Genomic DNA, 26,071 nt, shown 5'->3' with positions numbered 1-26,071 from the left:
CTGTGAGGGTAGGGTTCAGATGATCGTTAGGTCCTTGAAAGGGAGAAAGACTCTGGAACTTTAGGACCAATTTCTTCTTTAGTGCGGCTAATGTCACTTCCAAGCGCTGCATCTTAGAGTAGCTATCCAGCATTCCTCTCTCTCTCTCTGGGACGACAGTGAAGACATGTTTTGGTCCACTGCCAAAGCTTCTTGCACCAAGTATGACTGCTTCATGTTCAGCAGATGTAGCGAGAGCTGTGCATAGCCTTTCCTAACCTATCCCCACCGTCACAGATAACAGATCAGCTCCGGAGCCTAGCTTTCTGTTCTACATGTCCTAGGAACATGACACTTTTTTTTGAGGAGGAGGACTGAGGATGCAGAAAAACTGCAGCAGCAGTTGATGTTCCTGCTGAAGCGATTTGGTGATCTGTATTGAAAATGAGCTGTTGGAACTTCATTCATTGATTGTTCCAGTGTTGCAACAAGGTGTACCACATTCTGATGTCTAGAGAGATGAGATTAGTATTTCTCTGTCTACCCAGAATGCAGATTAAATTGTAAACAATTTAAGTACTCCAAGTACAACTTTCAACTCTTGCAATAGATAGACAGCACTGGACAAACTAAAACAGGAATAAATGAATTAGAGACATTGTACATGGTTTGGAAAAGAAAACAATGTAAATAAATGAAAAAGGTTTGTATCCACCTCTCATTTCTTTGTTTCAAAACCTTCTAAGGTGCTCATGTTTGAACATAATTCCAAAGAGTTTCACTCCAATTTGGATGTTTTTACTTTCGAGCAAATGGCACCGCCAGCCTGAAATCTTTGACACCCCTATAAAAATATTCAAGTTGATTGAATCAAAAAAGGAAAAAAAAAATCAATTATTGACACTATGCAAGTAATAAAATGTATCTACATAATATACAATTCAATGACTGATATTTGTTAGGGAAATAAACACTGACTCTTTCACATGTAGTTTCTAATACACAAGATACAAATACAATTATTGAATAAAGTTTAACTGATAACCAAGAAGTCCTGAATTTTAAACACATGTGTATCATATGTAATGATCATAAATTACTCATAAAATTGCTAAAGGCTTAAAATAAGTAAATACATAAATGACACAAGTTGAATTGATTAATTAGCTTACATTATCAGCATGTCCATACAGGACAAAAACACTCAATACATTACAACTAATTTCTAAAACTGTAGTTTGTGTTTTATCAACGCAAACTTCTTCAAAATTGTACTGGAAGACATTACATATTCAATATACTGACACAGTGTAGATCAGTATCATGACATTCATGTTAACAGTAATTATGATAAACCAAAGAAACCTTGGGGTACAAAGGGCACTGTGTACCATCGGTCGTCAGTGGAGCCTGGTGATGGAAGGTTTTGAGCTGGTACCGAATGTGTTTGTATTCATCGTAAGCTTCATTGGTAAGTATACCATAAAGGTCCATGTGCTGAAATTAATTTGACAGAATTATTTAAATCTGTAATAATAAGGAAAAACGGGCAATGTAAAAGAGAACTACATCTGGTGAAATCCAATACTTAAGTTGCAATACTTAAAATCTGAACTATACAAACCGTTGTAGATGTTGATGGACAGAACAGACGCATTTTCTGCAGTAAAGGGTTTCACTGCCACAAGCTTTGCAGTGCCATGTCTCACCAGGAATACCTTCAGACAAGGAAACATTGCATATTATACAGTGTGACTTTTCAGACAAGGAAACATTGCATATTTCTAGTGGATATATCACAGCAACATTATGAAGCATTTCTCTTATTGTACAATGTGACTTTTCTAGTGGACACATCACATTATGAAGCATTTTTCTTATACTTCTCCAAGCTTCCACAGTGTCCCTTTTCTTTGAGAGGTGATTGGGTCTTGAGAAGAGCCGTCTCCGGTAACTACTTCATTCACAGTAGAAGTTAAAGATGGATTCCTGATCCCAGACACCATATCAACATAACTCCTTTCTCTATGAACCCTTCCTCTCAAAGGTACTCTCCTCACCAAAATGTGAGACTTTAGTTTCTTCCCTTTGGGTATTTTGAAGACCTAGAGACAGAGGCAGAGAGGGGAGTGTGTAATTTTGTAATAAACAATACTTTAAAACAGTTGGTTTTTCAAGCAGAAGCTCTTGATGAAAACCCATGTCTTTATCTTTCTTTGAGATGCCTTGATGTGTGCTAGAAATACCTTTTGTTAACTAATTTAAAATATTTAGAAGATACTACTTGTAATATATATTTTTAAATGATATTACTTTACAAGGTCAACAGCAAAAAAAATCACATTAATAGTTTACTTTATAACAACTTTATGTCGCATGGAGCTTGCCGTTTTGGGAGGCATACCGAATTATAGGATGGCAGGGACCATCTTGGTTAATTGTAGTTCAGTTGCAATAAGAGTATAAACAAGATTGTTGTACACTTACCTCTGTGCTTAATGTCTGGCAATAAAACATCATATAGATACTATATGATTTGATCTCTTCAATTATAACATCAGCCATCTAACTGACACTGGAAGCTACTTTTGCCACCTAAAAAAAACGGGCCATGGCAAAAGTTTGGGATCACTAAGCAACAATTATTGTGGTCTACGACCTCTAACCCAAGAAGGCCACGCATACACAAAAAAAAAGAGGTACGTTTTAACTTTAAGTGGAAACCATGCTGTTATTTTTTGTTTAAAACAGAAATCAGTGTGCGTGTACATAAACAATGGATATGCAAAATAGTGACTAAGAAAATGATTCATGTACCAAATAAACGAAATATTGATTATGCGCCTTAATTGAAAAGGACACCTTAAACAATGTTATTATCAATGTCTTTCGGGAACACAAAAAAATGTCATCAAACAGGAGAAGCGCCTTATCATGTAACTCCAGTTCTTACAAAGTCCAGTATATTTAGCATGCGATGCATATAATTATAAATACATATAGGTTTGAAATCTTTGTAACAATGAAAGCTATATTGAACAGGAGTTTTACACTAAGTGTTTTGAATGTTAGAATTAAAAAAAAAATAATAATTAAAACTCGCTGTTTATAACAATTGATAACAAAAAATCACATAGTTCCCAACACCTCAACCCACATGACACCATCAGGCCATGCATAGGCCAAATTTTAATATGTATTTTTCATTATTGGCAGGCAGTATAATATTGTCTTGATTTTAAAAGGCACTCGTGAAAAAAATGTGAATCGGTTAAACCTTGCAATGCATTCAATACAATAAATGGTTAAACCAATGCAATATCGAAAGTTAGAATGAAAACGTACAAATGCATGCAAGAATAAAAAGGTAGCTTATTAAAAGCTGTAAGTGCATTCTAATGAAAAATTAGAAATGCAATACTCATGTGTCACACAGATCCTCCAATTGTTACTGAATACAAATGAAAAAGCTCAGATTGTGAAATGAATTCTTTCCAGTTCCTCACAGTTGCAGTCACAACGGAAAGGGCATTGGTTCACCCCATTCAACAAAAACAAGCTGGAGTTCTCTACTTCCTATATAGGGGTGTTCACTGTTTTTCAAAAAATAGTTGATTTCCTTTTTTACTTAAAGCATAAGCAAAATTGCTATAAGTGCAACAATTGCAATATACATTTTTAAAGCATCACAAAATAACCCTTTTTTCATAATAGCATGGACCTGAATAAGGGTGGTTAAAGTGGAGCATGCACAGTGTACAAGGGGCACCCTTGTGTGGTTCATCGGGGACCACATGGACGATTCAAATGGGTCTGATGTGTCTTGATTATGCCTATTGAATGCACTGATTACAGTCAAATTGGGTGAACCTGGAGGAAAATGAAATAGTGTGGTTTGATTCGCAGCTGGCTGCTCTGAAAAAGCAATCTAAATATAATGTTGAATTACATTAGCTGGCTGCGATGTATTGCTTTGTTGTTGACCACTGGTGTGTAAGGCCGTGGGAAGAGCGCTTTTTTCAAATGATTTTATGTTTGAAAACAATTGAAAGACAGAGAGAAGAGGCTGAAAGGGAATGAATTTTTTTTTAACGATAAACAAATCTTTAATATCGTTTTTGTTCCAGAAAGTAATACATTTCATTTTGTTTTTTGTTTCTGTTTCTCATCCAGATAAAATCATGAGAATGCGTGATCAGGCGAGTGCTTATTGACAAACCGGCTGTTGACCACGCATATAAGAAACCCAGTGCCGAATGTGGTGGGGGGATAAACTTGGTAATTGATAGTGAGTTAATCCCTCGGCTACAATATAAAAACAAGCAGCTTTGGCTGAACAGGGTTGAGGTTCAATGTGGAGAAAGGGAGCGGGAGCGAGAAGGAGGTACAGAGAAAAACAAAACTAAAAACAATTGCTACTCGTACTGGAAGGAAGCACGGTACTTATTATTTTTGTATAAACCTTTGTTTTGCTCAGTGAGCTGTTTTGGAACTATTACATTAAACTTGTTATTGAAGTTGTATTTATATGGTACACAATGGCCAGTGATACATAATGAGACTGCAGCCTTTGCATCTACCATTGTTTGCTAACACCACAATTAAACTCAGACGCCAGATTGTATAGTGTATACACAGTGACAAAATATTTGATTCATGTCAACCTGCTTTACCAGCAAAACCACAAAAGAGCCTTATATATACAGTATAGCTACTATATGTTTCTATATAATTATTTTGGCCGCCTTGGAAAAATCTGATTCTTAATACTCTTCTAAAAGCTTAGAAATTAAGGGTAAACCATATTTATTTAAGCCTGTTCAAAGCTTCTTGTTTATGTGATGTTGGTATCCATTATGTAAGTCTAATTCTGACAACCCTTCATTTCTCTTCAGTTTTCCTAATGTGGCTAACTTCCTCCATCATTCATGCATCTTTTCGCGTGGACTCTCTCCATGCAACATGCATAATCTGTGACACTGTGTGCTGTGTTGGTATGAAATTATCCCCTAGGCTTGGTCCAATGTCATCATTCTAGCTTTGGCTGTACTGTTGCTCAGCCTTCTAAACTGACTTTCATTCTTTCCCTTAGATACCTCGCACAGCTGTTTACATCACAAAGACCAAAAGGCAGTCCTGCATGTCTGTGACTTTCCCTTAGTCACTTTTAAACTTGTACTGAAGCCTTAAATGGATTTTGCCACTGTAGGCAAGCATGGCTTTTCTTACTAAAAATGCAGTGTTGGTGCTTGAGGTGCTCTGTTTGCTTGATTACCCCCAAATGGATTTGGACAGTAGCACTCCTTTATTGTATTGATCAGGATCTATTTGTATGATCTTGGCAGACATTTTCAAACTTGTAACACAGTTGGTGATTTTGAAAAGTTATGTTCTTCCTTCTCATTTACAGAATACTCAAAGTCCTATATCATTACTTTGTTTTAATTACTTGGGTGCAATTTTTCTGCTTCCATGCTGTAACACTTTATTAACACAAATTAACTTCTTGTGTGCTGCTTTATTGGGAACCCCCTGGAGTCCTAAAACCTGCTGCATGGCAAGTGAACTCAGTCTGGATAAATTGTTACCTTAATGTGAAAATAAAGTCTGGAAACATTGTGTGAATGTAGGTTGTTTTTTCCATATAATAACAAAGTACACCCAGTTAGCAGGAAAATGCATAGTTAACAGAAAATTGCATGGGCTGGAAATGCCATTTATTTTGCCTAACCTGTTTCAAAACCGTATGTGTTTTGCAATGCTTTTGTTACTGGCTGATGGGCCAAAAACATCCTTAAGTGGTGGGTGTCCTTCACTGCTATATTTGTTTTTTCCTAAAAACTAGCATCAACAAAAGCACTGTTTTATCACCATGTAAATATATGATTTTATGTTGCTGTCACATTTAGTTAAATACAAAATGTTTCTCTTTCAATTCAAAAATAGCCATCAACTAATGGGTATCGCCATCCAGTGATAGGACTATGCTGAGCTTAATAAAAAAGCTGCCTTTAGGCCGCCGTAGCTCTGACGTCAGCGCCCCGGCCCTCGGGTGCTCAGTGACTGCAGAGTGTAGGAAGCCCAGCCTCTTTTGCTTTCAGCTGCTGATCAGGATTGAGCGTAATCTATTTGTTGTTCTACAACACTGATTATTAAAAAAATAATTCAGTGTTTGTACCCTCCCTTGCCTTAACTGTGCATGGGAAGCTGGCGGCTGCCCCTTCCCCGGGTTTATCTCGCTGAAAACCTAGTTACGTTCGTTGAGCGTGGGCTGCAATTCACCGGGCTCGGTTGAATTTTGCGCCCGCCTTTAGCTCTCGTATTCAGCGTACCGGCTGTCACTGCCCTTAAGCACTCGGCTGCGTCGCTTATTCGAGCGTTCTTGCTCTTTTCAGCTTGCTGACTCTTTGAGTCTGAGTCACTTACTATTATTATTACTTTGAGAGCTTATTGTTATTACCTATATATTTTATTACTTGAACTAACATTTGTTTTTCTTTCTTTCAAAGAGAAACACGAGGTGTGTGTGTATGTTGGCCGTGGGCCAGACGGAACACGACAACAGCGATCTTTTTAGATCATAGCCTGCTAGACACTCGGCAGCGGTCTTTATTAGATCATAGCCTGCTCCAGACACTAGATGCACATGGAGTTTTTTCCCTGTGCGTTGGCTTAGATATTCCGATCTAAATTTTAATCGGGTTTTCTGAGGGATTATTCCCCCAAGTGTGTCTCGCCACACCCTCACAGCGACACGCACACCCGTGAACTCCCATGCACACCCGTACACCATGCATTCCTGTGCACATCTGTGCACACCCATGAACCGTGCCCGTGCACCCCGTGTATATAAGGCACATCTGTGCCGTGCACTCCATGCCCACCTGTGTTCCGGGCACCCCGTGCATATAAGGCACATCCGCGCATATCCGTGCCAATGCACCCCATGCATACAGTACACATCTGTGCACCGTGCCCGTGCACATCTGTGCCTGTGAATACCCGTGCAACTCCGTGTAGCCGAGGCACATCCATGCTGGTACATCTATCCGCGCACCTGTGGCTTGTGCGCTCTCCGTGCACGTCAGTACCTGAGCACCCAGTGCACTCAACGGTACACATCTGTTCTGTGCCCGTGCACTTATTGTGCACCCTGTGCGCATACAGCCATGTATGTGGCTCTTGTAGCCTAAAAATGCCCCCAGAGGACCCACATGAATTCTGTGTTTCATGCCTGGGTCCAGAACATGCTGCTTTTGGCTCTGTTTGACACAGCATTTTGCGCTATCTGCGGGAAGTTCCAGAGGCGGGTCCTAAAGGCTAGAGCCAACAGGGCAGTGGGGCTGGGATCTCGTTGCGAGTCTGTTACCCCTTCTCGGGTGACGCTCTTGCTCACCTACCAGGAGTCTGGGGCAGCTTCGGCGCTCCCTTCCTAAGGAGTGTTCACCTCCTGCACGGAACAAACAGCCTAGCGGGATCTCGGCCCTCACGGACCAGATTGGTCATTTTATGGAGGTGGTCATGAGACAACAGTCACTCATGATGAGTATGTTGTTGGCCCCTGGCACCATGGCTGCGCCGGTTCCCTGGCCGCCCGTTCCGACTGTTGAGCCTGAGCCTCAGCTTGAGCCTGAGGCCATCTCAGACTATGAAGAGGACATCCTCTCTCTGCAGGCGTCTGGTGACGACAAACTTGTGCAAGAGGGACCTTCTTGCAACTCTGTGGACGAACTGCAACAGGAACGGGAGCTATCTCCAGGGCCAGCGTTTGAGACTTTGGTTGAGTGAGCGGCTCAATGTCTATTGGTGGAATGGCCCAGAGACAAGGAGTCCCAGGGCTCCTGGTTCTCCTCGGTTAAGTATAGGACAGGACACTGCCCCTTTCCCCAACTTTGTCAGGGAGATCCAGTCTTCCTGGTCCAACCTAGCTCGGGTTTTTTCTTCCATGCAGGGAGAGGAGGGTGCCGGCTTGGCAGCCTTCCCTCCAGTGGATGCCATCATACGGGCACCAGGCATTGGACCAGCCAAGGACCTACAATGTCCTAACGGACAGTGTCGGACAACAGAGATGCACCTCAAGAAGGCGTATGCCGCTTGCTCCCAAGCTGCCCGGCTTTCTAATGTGTCGAGCATGCTCTCTGTCTATCAGGTTATCCTTATTAAGGAGCTCCCTGATATGGTCACCGCGGCTCACAGATAATAGCTGAACCAGGTCTCTGAGGCAGTCACCAGACTGGCCAAACTCACGGCCAGAGTGGAGGGCCGCTGCCTTGCGGCACTGGTGGTCACCAGACAGCAACTCTGGCTTTCCCAAGCTAGAGTTCAGGAGCAGGAAAAGTCCTCTCTGGATGCCCCTATCACTCCTGGCCATACGTTTGGCCCAGCAGTGGAGGAGATGCTTCAGAGGACTCTGAAGACCAGGGAAGCATCAAGGCAGTATGCCCAGCTGCTTCCACGGAAGCCTGCCTTGCCTGCTAGGGCTTCCCCCCGTGGGGGCGACAGCCTACGTCCAGGCCTGCTCGTGCTCCTACGGCACACCCGGCAGCACCTGCCCCGCATCGCGGTCGGCCTGCAAAGATGGGCAACTGGCGCCCTGGGGAGAGCGGCAATCAGCAGCGACCCAAGGGTCCCGCGAATGCGCCCCCTGCGCGGCCTAAGGCTCAGCGTCCCTGAAGGGCCGCAGCAGCCTTCAAACCCTGTCTCCCAGTATACTGGCAAACCAGTACCAACGACAGTTGGGTGCTCAAGACTATGCTGGCTGGTTACAGCCTTCAATTCTAGTTAAAACCACCTCCCTTTCAGGGGGTGATAGTAACTGTAGTGAAGGACCCGCTCCAACATGTGGCTCTCAACACAGAAATCCTGGCGCTTCTCGAAGCGTGCCATTCGTGAAGTAGATCACTCCTCTTGCAGGGAGGGGTTCTATTCAAAGTACTTCCTAGTGCCCAAGAAGGACGGCGGGTTCCACCCTATCTTGGATCTGAGACTTCTGAACAAACACCTTTGGGTGTTACGTTTCAAGATGCTCACGCACCGCCATGTTGTCCAGGCCATTCAGCCGGGCGATTGGTTTACCACCATGGACCTGAAGGATGCGTACTTTCACATACACACCAGGCCTGGGCACTTGAAATACCTTCACTTTGCATTTCAGGGCAGGTTCTATGAGTACTGCGTACTCCCCTTCAGGCTGTCCCTTGCTCCTCACACCTTTTCCAAGTGCATGGACACCATTCTGGCCCCCCTGCGGATTCAGGATGTTCGACTGATGAATTGTCTAGACGACTGGCTCGTCTGCGCTCAGTCACAGGAGTAAGCCCTGGCAGATATGGCGTTGGTCACAGACCATCTCCACCGGCTCAGTCTCAGGATGAACCTGCAAAAGTGCCGCCTCACGCCAAGCCAGCAATCGGAATGTCTGGGCCTTCACCTAGACTCAGTGTCTATGAAGGCCACATTAACAACGCGGAGAGTTACCGCAATAGTCTTGCCTCTCCCTATTTGGTTGAGAGAAACAGTAAGCATGGTGCTGTGTCAGCGCGTGTTGGGGTTGATGGCTGCTGCCTCACAGGTCCTTCCTTTGGGCCTTCTCCACCAAAGGCCTTTCCAGGCCTGGTTCAACTTGTTTGTGCTTCACCCGCAACGAGACAGACATCACAGGCTGATGATATCCAAGTCCTGCTGGAGAACCCTGCGCTGGTGGAGGATCCCCTCCAACCTTCGTCGGGGGACAACCATGGGTCCCATCTTCCAGAGTGAAGAAATCACCACAGACGCCTCCAATCACGGCACGGAACGGTATGGGGACTCGGGGAGTGTGGAGGGGGCTTTGGGCCTCAGCTCATATCAATGTCCTGGAACTCAGGGCAGTAGATCTCACCCTACAGCACTTTCTTCCGGTGGTCCGGAAAAAACACATGCTGGTGCAGTCTGACAACACCACGGTTGTGGTATATATCAACCGCCATGACAGCCTGAGATCTCAGAGCCTTCACATGGCAGTTCAGCTGTTACTGTGGTCGCAGCCCCGGCTGGATCTCTTCAAGCAGTCCACTTACCAGGCTGACTCAACCACGCACCGGATCTCCTCTCCAGAGGAGGTACCCTGGCCTCTGAATAGCATCTCCACCCCAGGGCGGTAGAACGCATCTGGGAGTGGTTCGGCAGAGCAGACGTAGATCTCTTCGCCTCGCGAGAGTCTACGCACTGCCCTCTTTGTGTTTATCGATGAGAGACATCGACAGTCCCTTAGGAGTCGTCGCCCTGGACCACGAGTGGCCCGCTTGTCTCCTATATGCCTTCCCACCAATACCACTGTTCCCCGCCTTCCTAGAGAAGGTCAGGGTAGAGAAAGCTACAGTGCTTCTGGTAGCTCCTCGGTGGCCCTGAAGGACCTGGTTTTCGACCCTGGTGCAACTCCTGCACGGCCAGCCGAGACAGATCCCCCTGCTGGGGGATCTCCTCTCTCGGGCCCAGGGCGATCTGTGGCACCCGAACCCCCAGCTGATGCAGCTATGGGTCTGGCCCCTGAACGGGAACACCTGTCACCCCTAGGGCTGTCATCGGCAGTTATTGCCACTATTCAGAGCGCGAGAGCTCCCTCTACCAGATCGCAATACGCGTATAAGTGGCAGTTATTTCAGGACTGGTGTCTGGCCCAGTTGCCTGCCCATGGCAGTTATGTTACAGTTTCTCCAGAAACTGTTAGATGACGATAGGTCCCCTTCCACATTGAAGGTGTACCTGGCAGCCATATCTGCTTGTCACACGCGCATAGATAGGTTACACCGTGTAACAAATTTTTTTTTTTTTTTTGTTCCTGGGTAGTAAGTGTTATTTCCTAATTGCTTATGCCTCAAAAGTATAGAAAATGGCTATTATTCCCCACAAACTTTGCTTTTTGACCAGGACAGTGATATTTCAAAATATCACTATTTCCAATGGGAAAACGGGCAAATGTGTGTCTTTTCGTTCACATAGTCAGAAAAAAACAACATATGAATCCAAATTAACATGTATTTATACTAAAGTAATACAAAAATGATTACAAAAGATTTAGAAGTGGGTAGTTTTTTCGAGATTTACGATTATACTGTATTATACAATGGCTTTCTTTTTCCAACTCTCCCATAAAGGCCAGTTTTGTGAATCACCCGGGCTATTGTTGCCGTATGCACACTGTCTCCCAGCTCAGCCGTGGAAGACTGTAACTCCTTTAGAGTTGCCACAGGCCTCTTGGTGGCCTCCCTGACTAGTGCCCTTCTCGCCCGGATACTTTTTGAGGACGGCCTGTTCTAGACAGATTCACAGTTGTGCCATATTCTCTCCATTTCTTAATAATGGACTGTGGCAGAGTGTCCCACCTCTTTTATGTTTATTAGTGTTTTATGTTGTATGTAGTGTGTTAATGTTGGTGTTTATGTATAAAATACATGGGATATAAATATGGGTTATGAGCACAAGTGTTTAAAATGTATATTTGTATTTAGGCACGAGGATTGCACAGCACTTCACATGCAGGTAAAATAATATGTGAGCACGGGGAATTGCACTTTATTAATTCACGTGCAGTTGTACCGCAACTCCAATTGAATGATTGATTAGCAATCGAGTCTCAGTACAGCTGCATAAAAGCAGCATGTTTTCACTCACTCAGGGGTGTGTGTTCTGAGTGGAGAACGGGAGAGAGAAGGAGAGATTCGATTCTACTAACAATTACTATTTCGTGCTGGAAGCTCCAGCATGGTACTTGTTTTCTGTCCATCCACTTTATTTCTCTATCTATTTACTTTGGCCAACGCACCCTTTATTTTCAGTCATATGTTTTGTTTAAATCTTTCGTTTGTTATTATTATTTAATAAAACACTAGATGCCATAGCGTCTCAGGTTCACTGCCATTCATCACTGTTTGGAGTCTTTGTTTCTGGTTTGACTTTACTGTGCTCTGGGGGATATTCAAAGCTTTGGAAATGTTCTTGTATCCTACCCCTGATTGGTGCTTTTGAAGAACCTTATTCCGGATTTGCTTTGAATGTGCCTTCGTCTTCATGATGTAGTTTTTGTTAGGAAATGTATTAACCAACTGTGGGACCTCCCAGAGACAGGTGTATTTAACCTGAAATCATGTGAAACATCTTAATTGCACACAGGTGGACTCTATTCAACTAATTATGTGACTTCTAAAGACAATTGGTTGCACCAGAGCTTATTTAGGTGTGTCATAGCAAAGGGGGTGAATATTTATGCAATCAGTTATTTTCTGTTTTATATTTGTAATTAATTTAGAATAATTTGTAGATTTTATTTTTCACTTTGACATTATGGACTTTCTTTGTGTTGATCAGTGGCAAAAACACTAATTAAATCCATTTTGATTCCATGTTGTAACACAGTAAAATGTGGAAAATTCCAAGGGGGTGTATACTTTTGAGAGCCACTGTATGTCCTTCAAAATTACATGATTCAGACCAAAAAAAAGTAATAAGAAAAAAGTAATTAAATGTATTTGCAGCTGTTCAGTTTCTACTGAATATAATTAAAACAATAGGAGAAGCATTGTGTGATTTGTCATGAAATTAATAGATTTTTCATGTACAATTTTCATTCTCTCTGGTATATGATCATCATTGATTAAAATGATAATACACTATCGACAAACATTACTAAAGCTCTACAGTAGACAAACACACACAATTGGTGCACAGTCACACAATTTTTTCAGTGTTATTTTTGTTTCCATACTTTTTCTCCAAACCTGTTTGGTGTTAGTTTAATAACTATAGTTTATATTAATTTAATTTGTATTCGTCAAAGAAAATTTGCCTTTGCTTCAAAAATAGGGCCCTAAATGTGGTGTTGATATTCCAAACAACTATTCTGAACAAGTATGGAAATTGCTTGAAATGCTGAATGCCTGCTGATGAAACAGACGAGTCACACCTGCTGTGGACTCTCAATAGCCGTGTAAAGTCTGCATTCAGCCTTTCACTCCCTCCAGCAATGCTATGCAGTCTCCCTAGTAGTAATGCAAATTGTCCCTAATGTAGTGTAGGTAAACGTGCATTGGATTACCAATAAGCACCATTCAAGTAACCTTAAAATCACACAAACAGTTCTGAAGATGTTTGCATGATCTAAACTGAACACTTATTTTTTGGTGAAACAACCTCTCGCTAGCAAACATGTTTTTAATTTTTCCTACTTGGCATACATTTTTTAATGCACCATATTTAAATAATACAAATTTCATTTTCTGCCACCACATTTTATAGACCCTTGTCTGTTTGTTTTTTGTTTTGATTCTTTTATGTGCAGACCTAATACAACTGCCATGGAAGAAGCATGCACAGCAATTTACAAAGCACGACATGTTACTGTAAAGGCAATTGCTATGGCTGCTGTGGCTGTGTGCCCCTGTGCATATTTTTGTATTACATGTTGTATGTATGGTGTTAATGTTAGTGTATTGTAGTTGGTACACAGGATATAATATGGGTTACGAGCACACGTGTTTAAAATGTATATTTCCGTATTTAGGCACGAGGATTGTACAGCACTTCACGTGCAGGTAAAATGTAATAATATGTGAGCACGGGGAATTGCACTTTATTAATTCACGTGCAGTTGTACCGAGACTGTAATTGAATGATTGATTAGCAATCGAGTCTCTGTACAGCTGCATAAAAGCAGCATGTTGTCAATCACTCGGGGTTGTGTGTTTGGGAAGTGGAGAACGGGAAATGGACCGTTGCTACTCCTGTTTCTGGGCTGGACAAATGACCAGAACTTTGGGACAGAGGTGGGAGATGGCAGTTGAGGCCAAGTGTGCTGCACACAAGGGGGAAGGTATGTGGCAGTGTGCCCTGAACCTGTGCATATTTTTGTGTCATATGTTGTATGTATGGTGTTAATGGTGTGTTGTAGTTAGTACACGGGATATAATATGGATAACGAGCACAAGTGTTTAAAATGTATATTTGTATTTAGGCACAAGGATTGCACAGTACTTCACGAGCAGGTAAAATGTAGTAATATGTGAGCAGGGGGAATTGTACTAAATAAATTCACGTGCAGTTGTACCGAGACTCCAACTGAATGATTGATTAGCAATCGAGTCTCGGTACAGCTGCATAAAAGCAGCATGTTATCTCTCACTCAGGGTTGTGTGTTTGGGAAGTGGAGAACTGGTGAGAGAGAGGAGAAGTCATTTAAAATAAAAATGATTGCTACGAGTGCTGGAGGGCCAGCACTCTACTTGTGTCTTTATTGTTCGTCCATTGTCTTGTTTAGTGTTGTCAGTTTTGTTTACCTTTTTATTGGCTGCAAGTGCCGGTGCTGTTTTGGTGTTGTGTTTTCTGTTTAAATCTTTTATTTCTGTTTAAATAAACACACAGCAGTGCATTCATCATAATCTGTCGTCTCTGTATTACTTCCTTGTTCTTACGTCACCACTCTACTATCCTTGTGACACTGCTGTGATTAGTGCAATATAGGCTGAGGCTGTAATTCATGCAGTTCTGGGACGCTTATTTGCAAGTTTATTTGTTTGCAGGTCAGACAGGCACGTCACTATGGGACCAACACACAACAACAGGCTGAGAAGAGCTACCCGACCTTTCCAGAAGCTCAGATCCCAACAGATTTCCATCTGTTTCTGAAGCTGAAGTCAATTTCTGGGATGGAGTGTCTCAAGCTCAAAAGTCTGTCAGAGCCTGACATTGTTAGAAGCCACAGGGAAGCCTGTGGTCAAACAACCAGCTACATTGCTGTGATGTAATGCATTGAAACTCACACAGGAATTGGTTGCTAGTGTTAATTCTGGTTAATTATTTACGAACTGTTGCATTATAAAAAGCATGTCATCATTTTTATAAAATTATTATAATTTGAACAAATGTAGAAATGGTAGTATTGGTGTCTTATGCCATATTAGTTAGAACAGGGGTGCCAAACTTCGTTTCTGGAGGTGTCCAGTGTCTTCTGGCTTTCATTCCACCTGAGCTCTCAGTTACTTAATTGCTCTAATTATTTGATTAATTGGACAAATGTAACATTTCTTTCTAGGCTTTAAAATGTTTTATACATAGTGTACCTTTGAATGAAATGCATTTTTGAAATCATAAACTGTAAAATACCTTAAAATATGAAATATGTCCAATTTAACAAATAAATAGATCAATGATATTAATCGAGAGCTTAAGTTGGAATGAAAACCAGAAGACTGTGTTGGAGTTTGACACCCTTGGGTTAGAGCATAGATGAAGATATTTAGGGTAATGGGCCATTACCCCTGCTAAATGAATTTCCATTTCAATGCAGTGGTTATGCCCTTCTCAATGTACAGTATAAAAATGTTTTATCAAAGACCTTGATTAACACTAATATCGGGTAAACCCAGATGATAAAGTTTTAAGATTTGAGCAATAAGCATTTTGTCCCCTCACCAGAGGCCAGCCTAAGTCAATTTTGTATAATTTTCCTTTCATTAATCCCATCTCATCAATTCTGCTTGTGTAATGTTTTGGATATTGATAGATTGTGCTGGGGAATTGCATCATTGCTTACATCTGAAACCCATGGTGTGTGATGCACATGGCTGCACCCTTTGCTAATTAACTTGTTGAACTCTAACACTGACTGCAGGGTTCCATACCCTCTCAGAAGCTTGGCCAGAGTGGAAGGGTTTACATCACTGCCTTGTTAATGTTTTTGCGATGGAAACACTGATTTGATTGCATTGCACAACAAGGAGAGATTGTTAGTACGATTTTTCTTATCTATGTGATTTACAGACTATAGGCAGGGCTGAAAATATATATGAAATAAATATATATATTATACGAATTCCAGTTTAGAGTGTGCTTGAGTTGTTTAGCTGTCAAGTAGAGGCTGACTTGCTGTATGATCCTTCTAACAGTGAGTGGCAGGTTAATAGCTATTGAGCTGTAATTTCCCATGAGAAATTTTCTCCATTTATTACAGTACGTATACACGTATTGATTATGACAGGTGAAGGGTATTGGAAAGGAAGACATTTCAACACGTACCCGATTCAGGGGCTGGTAAACAGCAAAAGGGAGTAATATGAGGACCCTTGGCTTTCCAAGTGTGGTTACTGAACTGCAGGCAGTACATGCCCATTGTAAAAGGACAAATTGAGCTGTCATAAATCACAGTAATGGTTCATACCAATTTAAATGTATTTCAGCAAAGTAATCCTGAAGATTGATTTGAACTGTTCTGCTTTCATTCTTAAAGGGAGGGTAAATAGAGATGATGTTCTGTAGACAGCCCTGGGGTCTCAGTTTACTGTATGTAAAACAGGCAGTGGTTTTACTCCAACAAAATTTGAGAGCCATGCTCAAAACAAAAGTGTTAAGCCTGGGGTATGTGGGGGCTAAATGGGTTAGAAATGGCAGTGGAAGCATGATTAAGCATACTTGTGAGGTAAGTTCCATACAGTTTGTTCTGTTACAGGTGGTTTTCAATATAACTAAACCTTTTCACTGCCAATTTGTTTTTAAGCTCTGGGCATATCAATGATACAGATCTTTTTTTACATTCCCTGCAGTTATGTTGTGGTGGATGCTTTGTTTTTCTTCACAAAAACTCACATTTCCAGTTATTGTTGTTATTATTTTTATTATTGTTATTATATACATTGCTTAGTCAAACATACATTGTGCCTCTGTTTAATTATCTTCAAATAACATATTGGTATCTATGTGTCATTCAACAGTATAATTGCTGTTCACAAAGACCACAAGAGGGCTCAGTGAAACAGCATTTCTCTGCAAGACAGAACAACTGTGTTTAGGATACCTGCAGGCAGTTTGTACTCTAAATAACATGTCTGTAGAGTAATCACCAAGACAACAGTTTAAAAATAATAATTGCAGAAGCTTCCACTGCATCTTGTGTCACTGCTGCACAATGTGCAATGCATAAACAATGCCCTTACTATCAGGAGGCAGCGAGCAGCTTTTTTAATTGCAGAAATATCCTAGACATGATTATTTTTCCATTGCTGGCTAGGTCTCACTTTGCTGTTTATCTGTAAGCAGGATGTCAGAAAAGCTCATGGAAACAGGTGGCTCACAGTAAAACTAAACTGAAGATAAGGAAATATTTTTAGTCAGGATAGCTTTTATCAGCATCTGCACCAAAATGTTTTTGTCATGCGAGTGAGCCTTTTGCAAGGATGAGCCCTGTTGACCTGGCTTCTAAAGGTTTATGCATCTGTTTTGATACAGCTCTGCAGGAATAAAAGTACTTAAGCATCCGTGTATTTTTAGAAAGAGCCCAACTTTTTGGTCTGAAATATTTTCCAACATCTGCTTCCCATCAGGTTGTGTGCTTTCCTAGCCACTTGAGCATTCCAGAGCGGTTCCATTACCTGGATCAAAACTCTTCCTGTATTAGAACACTTGATCATGAAGCAGGGAAGAATTTCAACCTGCAGCTAATCTTAACTTCAAACCAACAAGTGTTGGCTGCCTAACTTTGGAATTCTTCATTACACATTTCAGGGTATTAGTAGAAATAGGATTCAGTCAACTTGTCATCCCCTCCCAAAACCTAAGAGGGCCATTCCGTGTAAAATCCATTAAAATCCAGGAAAATCCCTGCCTTAGTATTAAGATTTTGCTTATGCTTTGTGTAGTGGAACATACAGGACAGGATCAATCGTGACTAATTTATATAGTGGTGGTGACCCACTTGGGCAGAGACAGATTACCAAATCAATGGGGCCATTTTTGATACTTTCATCCTGAAGCTTTTTCGTGGGGTCATTATATCCGACAGTAAAGTAGGTAGACAGTAGCAGAGCTGCATACAGAAAGTCAGTTAAATTATGAGCACACCTAAGCAATTTGAAAGTGATATCTCTGCGACTTTAGAAGGAACATGCACTTAAAAATCACTCAGGAATTTGACAATTGAACAACTTTTCTATTTTAAGTCCTCCAGCAACACAGAAATACTAAAGCGGTGGTACTTATTTTGAATTCTACAAAAGACCTACCTGGCTATCTGAACAAAAGTATTCATAGGACGACTGACATTCTAAATATCGTTTTTTAGATCCTCAAAATCACTCCAATGATTCACTCCCCCCTCCCCACACACACAATGAGGTGTATCTCAGCAAATCTTTTATACCTGACTGGTATCTTCCACTACACAAAATACAGTATAAGCAAAATCAAAATCTTGAGATAGGAAGCTCTGGTTGTGTTTGCACGGAGTGACCCAAGAGGAAATGAGATTATAATTGCTTACTTTTGGCTTAAAACCAACTAAAGCTAATCTATCTTTTGGTACTTCACTGTTAATGCCTTTACAGTATTTATATTTGTCAGTTTTAACAGTCGCAGAGGTATGGCAGGCATCTAGTCTCTAACCCCCGCATACACCAACTTTATTCACTTCTTATTGATATTATCTGTAGTTAGGAAAATGCAATTTAAATTCTGAAGGTAGCTTTTGTCTGGCTTTCAGTCCTCATTGAAAAAGTACTTGAAATTCCAGGCATGCCTCTGCACTTATGACCATGTTTACTTTTAATCACTGGGTTATTAGGATTAGTGAAAAGCATTGCTTCAACTGATTTGCTGAAAGCAAGCTACCCCCTTGAGACTAGAGGAAAGCATTTGTTTCACACAATTCTTTTTTTTTAAGCTTGCAAGCAGATGGGAGTGTGGAAACTACTCGAATTTGTATAAGAACTGAGCAGCCTTGCACTTGAATTTATTACCCCTTTTAGGACACAGTTAAGGCATGCCACATGTTGGTTAAATTGCACCGTCTCTTAACGACAGAAAGCATGTTCTGTGTTAACAAAAGTTTGTTTTAGCTGGGCCCCTTGTTTTATTGTGATTGATATAAATTATGAATTGTGTTTTTCACTTTGGAAAGCATGATTCATTTCAGGACATCTGAAATAAATCAGGTTTAACTTGGGACCAACTTAATGTGTTTTAACATTAATGAAACAGGAAAATAAATGATCTGGAAGTTTGACATGTCTAGTGTTTAAATGTAAGGCGATATGTAAGTTAGTTTGGTTTAGTTTCCATTTACTTTGTTTATATCAAAGTATACTCAAGTAAGTCATAGGTTGCAAAAAAGGAGACTTAAATAAATAAATTATTTTATTTATAACATAAAATTAAATCCTTTTGACAATTTATTCCAGTATGACATTTTAATATTCAAATAAAAAGTAGCTACATTTTGATAAATAAGAAACATTCATTCATTATTTACAAGTCTGTTCTGTTTTCTCTTTCAATGCTCTCGTGGAAGAGTTGTTTGATAGCTGCCACATACGTGAACACGTGCGCTCACACTGGGAAGGAATGGGGCCACTGACTTGTGTCATACAAGTTCAGTACAGTTTCTTTCTCACGTTACAAAACATAGTACAAACATTTAAGTTATAAAATAAATCTCTACAGTTTAGGTCATGTGTTGGACTTACAGAACAAATATATACACAATTTTATAATATTAACAACTTTTTTGTATATACATACAATGCTTCTTAACGAAGCTATAAAAAAAAAAAAAACAATGCTCCAGTATTATGAAGCAGTTATTTAAAAAAAAAAAAATTAAAAAATGAGTGCTGTCATATTCTCCAGCTTACACAGTGCACTTCATTCAGTCCTCATATTTAGTGCTTAATTCCGTGGGAATTTAGTTTTAAAGGAGATGCACAAGGGTCCGTTTTGTATTTAATATTTTTTTTGTCCTTTTTGTTAGGTCTCCTCAGCTTCAATGGATGTGTTTTTCTTTGTTTTGGGTTGTTTTGTGATCCTGCTGAACTCAGTCTAGAAACTTGTGGATGTCATTGTTCAGTCTGTAGAAGGGATAGGAGGCTTCGTTAGTGTGAGGGCAGTTGTAGTTGCACCTGCAGGACTGAATCATCATGACGCTCTTGCTGAAGGTCTCTCCATCCTCGCAGCGGAACCTGACCTTTACAGTCCTCGTTTGCTGGGGGCTGCAGCATCTCCCATCCACGCAGGAACCACAGTATTTAGTACGGTAATTCTTCAGACTTGAACACCCTGCATAAGTGAACTTCACTGCTTGCCTTGATTTCTTGGTTCTGGTGCACTTCTTTCCCTTCTGTTTAAAAAAAAAAAAAAAAAAAAAAATGAAAAAAAAGAGACAATCAACATTTTATAGATAAAAAAAGTCAATAAAACGAATTTTTGCTATAATATATATATATATATATATATATATATATACACATAGCTATATAGATATATAGCTATATCTCCTAAATTTATTCAGACTCTGCATACCTTTAAATTAGTATATGTTGGTTGACTGCACAGGCGAACTTCACAGATGCGAGTCTCCTTCACCAGCTTGCATTCGCTGTTGTCATTGGTTACTCTGGTGGAGATACCAGTCCCGCAAGTCTTGGAGCACTGGGACCAGGCTGTTGTTTGAACAATGCACTTCTGGCTTTCAAATATGTGACCCTGAGGCTGCACTCTGAATGCTGGAAAACACAAATAAGAAAAAAAAATGATTAGAAATGTGTAACCATAAAAATATTTACATGCATCTTCCTTGTAATAAACAATCACCATAATAAAAGTTGCAGGCAAAACTGTGCTTTATCTACCTACCAGGTAGGGATTTGAGGCCTCCCTGGACCAGCGCAATCAGCTCATTTCTGTTGGTAAGTTCGCTTTCTGAAATGTCCATGCCCATTTCTTTGCTGAAGATCTGATCTAGTTGGTCTGTGGAATCGTTTTTTTTGTCTTCATCGCAAACCCATTCTTCACAGCACTGTCCAGGCACCTTCACCAGCCTTGGACTTGCACAGCCCAGGTTAGGCAGAGAAAGCTCCTGGGTGCAAAGTGGGATGCAGCCCACAGCTCCGTCGATGCATGTGCACTGGTGCTTGCAGTTTGGCTGAAAACTCTCTCCATTCTGGTAAATCTTGCTGTTGTATTCACAGGGTCTGCCCTCAGATCTGGCTGTTAAGAGGAATAAAGAAGACCTGTTGTTGCAAAATGTTCATATAACCCAGTAGTTTTAGGTGGGTTGCGTTTTGTCATGTTCACCAAAATGTATTGTAAAATGTCTGCAGCTCCCAGGAGAGGGTGGGGGAGTGAACAAGGAGAGTTAGGAATCACTTTCCTTATGCAGGCCATATGCGCCTTTTAGTTGAGTTCAGACTCTGAAAAACATTCCATACCGCTGAAATCACATGACTTTCTGACAACGCTAAGAACAACATGTAACCATACATGGTCTAGAGATTACTGAATTTTTGGACTAGACTGACTTTTAAAACAATATTTAGTAAACTGGAAACAGCAGCTTACCTCGACAGATCCCCCTCTGAGCACCAAAGCTGGCTCCGAAGTTGCATTCGAGTCCCTTGGTGTGGTCACACGGCTCAGTTTTTCTGCAATCTTCATTGAGTTGTCGGGCACAGACTTTACAACATCCACATCCGTCCAGCACTAGGCTGACTCCAGGGGTGCACTTGGGTACCTCCCGGGGACACTGGCATTCAAATGGGCAGAATGAAAATGCCTGTGGGCAAGACAGAAAAAAACAACAGTTAGTGAATTCAAATCCAGATCAAAAGGTCTGGTTTGTTTAAAATTAGTTGTTTACATACGTTTTTAATTAAATCGACCGAGTTTAAATATTCTTTAATCCACGTGACTTTGTCCTTGTAAGCTTAAAACTATCAACACATTTTGTATGGGTTAGCACTAACCCCAAATCCAAGCAGCCAGATATAAGATATTTAATAAATAGCGCGTGTGTGGATACACGGATAGTCATAATCATAACAAACAATACAAAACTCGTTGTCAAACTTACCACATTGAAGCATCCAAAAGTAATCACGGCGAGAGCTAAAATGAACATGTTGACCTTTTTTTTTCTCTAGAAAGTAACAAAAAAATAATGTTTCTGTTCTTTCTCTTTCTGGTGAGGTGGCTCGTTTATTTTCTACCAGTATCACTGATAGTGACGTTAGTAGTATTTAACCTCTTTAAAAGTTTCCGATTAGCTCTAGTTGCAGTTGCTGTTCAGTCTGATGAAACTGCTCTGTTCTAGTTCTTATATACTGTAGTGCAGCGCGTGTCCTCCAGTGACGTCGTTTTGGCTGAGAGTTACACAGTTCTGAAAGTATTTCAGGAATGTTTCTTGGCGCGTTTTCCATCCCAGAAAAGCACCTCCCTGTCTAACTGTTTTTCCCCTTGAAATTAACTTCTCTTAATTCTTCCTAAAGTATAAAACGTAATAGAGGTCACAGTTAGCCTGTAACATTTATCTTTCACATAAAAGACAGTGATGTCATTGTGCTGAAGTATTTTGCAGTAAATGATATAACTGTTATGGTAAAGTATAGCATGTGTGCTGTTGTGCTCTTTATTGACTTGTTCTTATTGAAACTGGCTTGCTGGGTTATGTCTGTTTTTTTTCTTAATTAATGCATTTCTTTGTGTGTAAAAGTTAATTTCCACTGACATGCACAGTGGTTGCATGATGTATGCAAGGCAATGCATGGGAACTCAAAAGAATTTGCTATTTTTAAACGTTAGACCCTCAGGGTCATTTTGACTCCAAATAGAGAAACGCAAACTAACGTAAAGAAGCTAGTCATTGTGAGGTATATTTCTTGTGTACACATTCTGCTGATAATTCGATTTCATTGCAGTGGCTTTGTACATTGGAGCAAACCTTATGCAAGGCAGTTGTAAATTGTACACATATTTCTTTTGTATTTTTTATCGTATTTCCAAAAAACACATTTTAACGTGCGGTGTATTGCCATTAAGTCAATCACCACGTTTCCACGTTTTCTTATAAATGATAGGCCTAATTAATACGCTTACATCACACTTGTTTTCGTATTTTTTTTTTTTTTTTTTTTTTTGTAATTAAGAACCAATTACTGCAATTGTCTATGTTTTTATTTAAAAATAGCTACTGTAATTCCATGGTGTGGTGAGTGGGGCAATAGAAGTTAATATTGTTCTAAGATTCGCATATTCTATACCAAATAATTCTGCAAGTTTATAATACTGAAGGGATAGAAATAAACAACGTATTCACCAAAAGCAACACTTAAAATTCTTAAATATTTTCCAGCAGGGACCTCGGAAATAAAGAGAAGTTTACAGTTCTATTCTTGGCTCCTTTCCTCTATTCCATTGTGCTAAGCGATTCCAGCTGTAGCTTCAGACGCTACACGTAACAATATTGCCATATTTGGTATGGCAGTAGCCTGCATTATTAACATATTTCTACTTCTGTTAGCCAACCACAAAGCACTCCTGACAGCTGAAAGGGTTGTTAAATATGTTCCCCATAAAGGAAATTCTTTCGCGTTCCTTTGGTTAATTTGGTTTTCACGCAATATGCCCATCACAATGTAAAAAAAAAAAAAAAAAAAAAAAAAAAAAAAAAAAAAAAAACAACGGTATGGTCCAACTTTCCATATAAATTGTTGGTTTGGGGAGGAAAAAAGCAAAGTACAGTAGTTTAGTCTACTAGATTAACGTCAAATAAGTAACATTCAATTCCATATAAGAATTTGAAATCCTGGTAAGATTAGAAGACTTTTCCTGAGGATTTGAACTGAAAGAGTGACGTTTAAGGATCTAGCAAAATATGTTTGTAGTTTACATCCCGAGTTCCAATATTGTGCGTTGGAAAGAGATAATGAACTACATTTTTGCAGTCGGCATCATTCAATGAAGTGAATTGTCGCCTGGAATGACGCAAACTAGGGTTTGAAGGATTCAATGAGCCGTAGGTCTTTCTTTCAGGTGTCAGTTTTACACCTGGTGGCAAGCGATTTCAAGGTTTCAAGGTAGCTGCACTAAAAGGGGTCAAAGGGTGAAGCTTATGTCTATCACTGGTGAGTTTATTTATTTGCTTACATATTTTTTTTTTATTTCTTAATTCTCTTTTGTGATTGACATTAATTTTTATTAATGTAAACTTTATTAAACCGCAAGTTATCACAACTGCCATTTTAATACCACTTTCTAACATATGCCTTTAATTGTAGTAATGTTAAAACGCATCTGCTGAATGCTTGTAGTCAGTATATTGTTACTACTGTATTCTTACATAGTAGTAGTACTATTATTATCCTCAACAGTTTGAAAGTAAATACGATTTAGGAGGGTTTTCAGTTTTACAAAACTTTGTTTTTCTAACTTCCCGAAGAGAACACTAGATGGTGTTGTACAATGAGTAACGTCTGGAAGCATTTTGTATTAAATCGCATTTAGTAAACTGCTAGTTTTCATTGATATAGCCCTAAATACAGTCTTCTTTCCATGAGGTACACCCATATTGTTTGTCCCACATTTAGTGTGGCACTGATTGGTTAACAGTATGCTATGCAAACAGCTTAAGAAACTGTCTGTCAAGGGGATTGTGCTTTGCTTTACATGTAGGAAATATCAGTGGGTGCTGCCTGGTTACTGTAGGTTTCAATTATAGACTGTCGTTTAGGTGATAGAATTCTCTTGGTTTATGTAATGCTGTTTAATAAAGCTGTTACAGGCAAGTTAGTGACTGTCAGTAGTAAACATTCAGATACTTAACAGAATAGCAAAATATCCTGATTTTAAATGATGCCGACTTTTATAGGATATTTAAGATATGAATCACAAAGGAATCTGTAATCCTTTATACATAAAATAGGTACCTTGCCGTTTTATAAAATTCTATGGCAAGGCAATTTATTTAGAATGTAATGGGATATGCTGTATTCTGACAGCAGTTTGTAATTAGCAGTAAACTGATTCACAAATACAGAAAAGCAATAACATGTATTCCTCTGTACAGATATGAATGAGTTGTTAGGAGTTTGCAGTTGTTAGTTGGGCACTGTTACCTTACCTCTACGGATGCCTTTAAATGTTGTGGCTGGAATCTACAGTAAGTGTACAGGGCCTGCTAAGGATTAAATGTAGACAGGTCCACTGTTCTGTAATGGGATGGTATACAGTTTATACTGTAGAGTATGGCTAAAGTAGTAAATAATATGGGGATTATATAAAGTGTAGGTACAGTTGAACTGTTTCTCTAGATCCATTTATCCCCATTATCGTAACACCCAAATACATTGTATTGTCATTTCTAATACATAATACAGGGCAATTCAAGGCTTGTAATAGGATTTGTTGCTTATAGCTTTTTTTTTTTCTATGACTAACCTAATAAAACAATTGGCAGACATTCTCAGGAAGCTGACAGCTTGGTTAAGGTACAATGATGTCTGCTTAACACAGTGTTTAAATTCCTTATTTTCCAGATGAATGAATGCTTTAAAAAACAGTCCTGTTATTGTAATTAGCAGAGAGTAAATGGAATAAACTTCATTATTGTTCCACGATCAAAAAACATTGCATATTCAGGAAACATTACAACTCTCGGAAGAAGATTTTCAATGCGGTAATGGCAAGAATAATATTTTCCTGGCACATTCTAACTGAACCCCAATAGGAGCACTTATTTTCCATGTCAGGCATTGGAGCACATATCCCCTGCACTTTGTAATAATTTTACATCATTATTGTATTAACTAAGCTTAGTTTCCTAATACATTAAAGTAGGCCTCTTTCTTGCTTGGCACTCATAAGTTTACATTGCTCCTGTGTCGATGATTTCATTTCTAAGGATAGAACTATGGAAAGCATAATTATTCCTATGAAACTGAGAACATTTTTATATTCGCTCCTGTTCAGCTTGATACTGTTAGCTTTAAAGCAAGTTATCTTATACTGGTAAATTACAGAACCTTTTCACAAGGCATCCTTCAAGACAGTAGGACAAGAAAATTCAGACATGCCTCTGGTAAGGCCTGTTAGGAAAAATGTGGGGCCCTGGTACCTCATGTAGTTTGTGGGGCCCCCCTGAGCTCAGGCCCCTGAGCACTTGATTCATAGCCTAAGTTAGGGAGTTAGGACCAGTGAAGGAAGGTCTGGGCATTCCGGTAGGGAAACCACGACGTTGGCGGTGTCTTCTTCACCTCCTCTTTCTTACTTTTCTCTCTCTCTGACTCCTTATTTTTTCTATCCT

The 26,071-nt window shown here is 40.1% G+C and overlaps 1 protein-coding gene across 1 annotated transcript; it reads right to left on the bottom strand.

The window, feature by feature from the left end:
• Positions 1-19,144: 19,144 nt before the first annotated feature.
• Positions 19,145-22,074, bottom strand: LOC121327300 (CCN family member 1-like). Its single transcript, XM_041271246.1, has 5 exons — positions 21,845-22,074; positions 21,334-21,547; positions 20,629-20,982; positions 20,296-20,498; positions 19,145-20,113 (listed from the first exon to the last, which is right to left on the bottom strand). The coding sequence occupies exons 1-5, from the start codon at positions 21,890-21,892 to the stop codon at positions 19,811-19,813; spliced, it is 1,122 nt and encodes a 373-aa protein (XP_041127180.1). The 5' UTR covers positions 21,893-22,074; the 3' UTR covers positions 19,145-19,810.
• Between the last annotated feature and the right edge of the window lie 3,997 nt (positions 22,075-26,071).

Source organism: Polyodon spathula, chromosome 14 (genome assembly GCF_017654505.1).
Source record: "Polyodon spathula isolate WHYD16114869_AA chromosome 14, ASM1765450v1, whole genome shotgun sequence".
Classification (NCBI taxonomy): Eukaryota; Metazoa; Chordata; class Actinopteri; order Acipenseriformes; family Polyodontidae; genus Polyodon; species Polyodon spathula.
The sequence above is the reverse complement of the archived record's forward strand: the minus strand, read 5'-3'. Positions and strand labels throughout refer to the sequence as shown.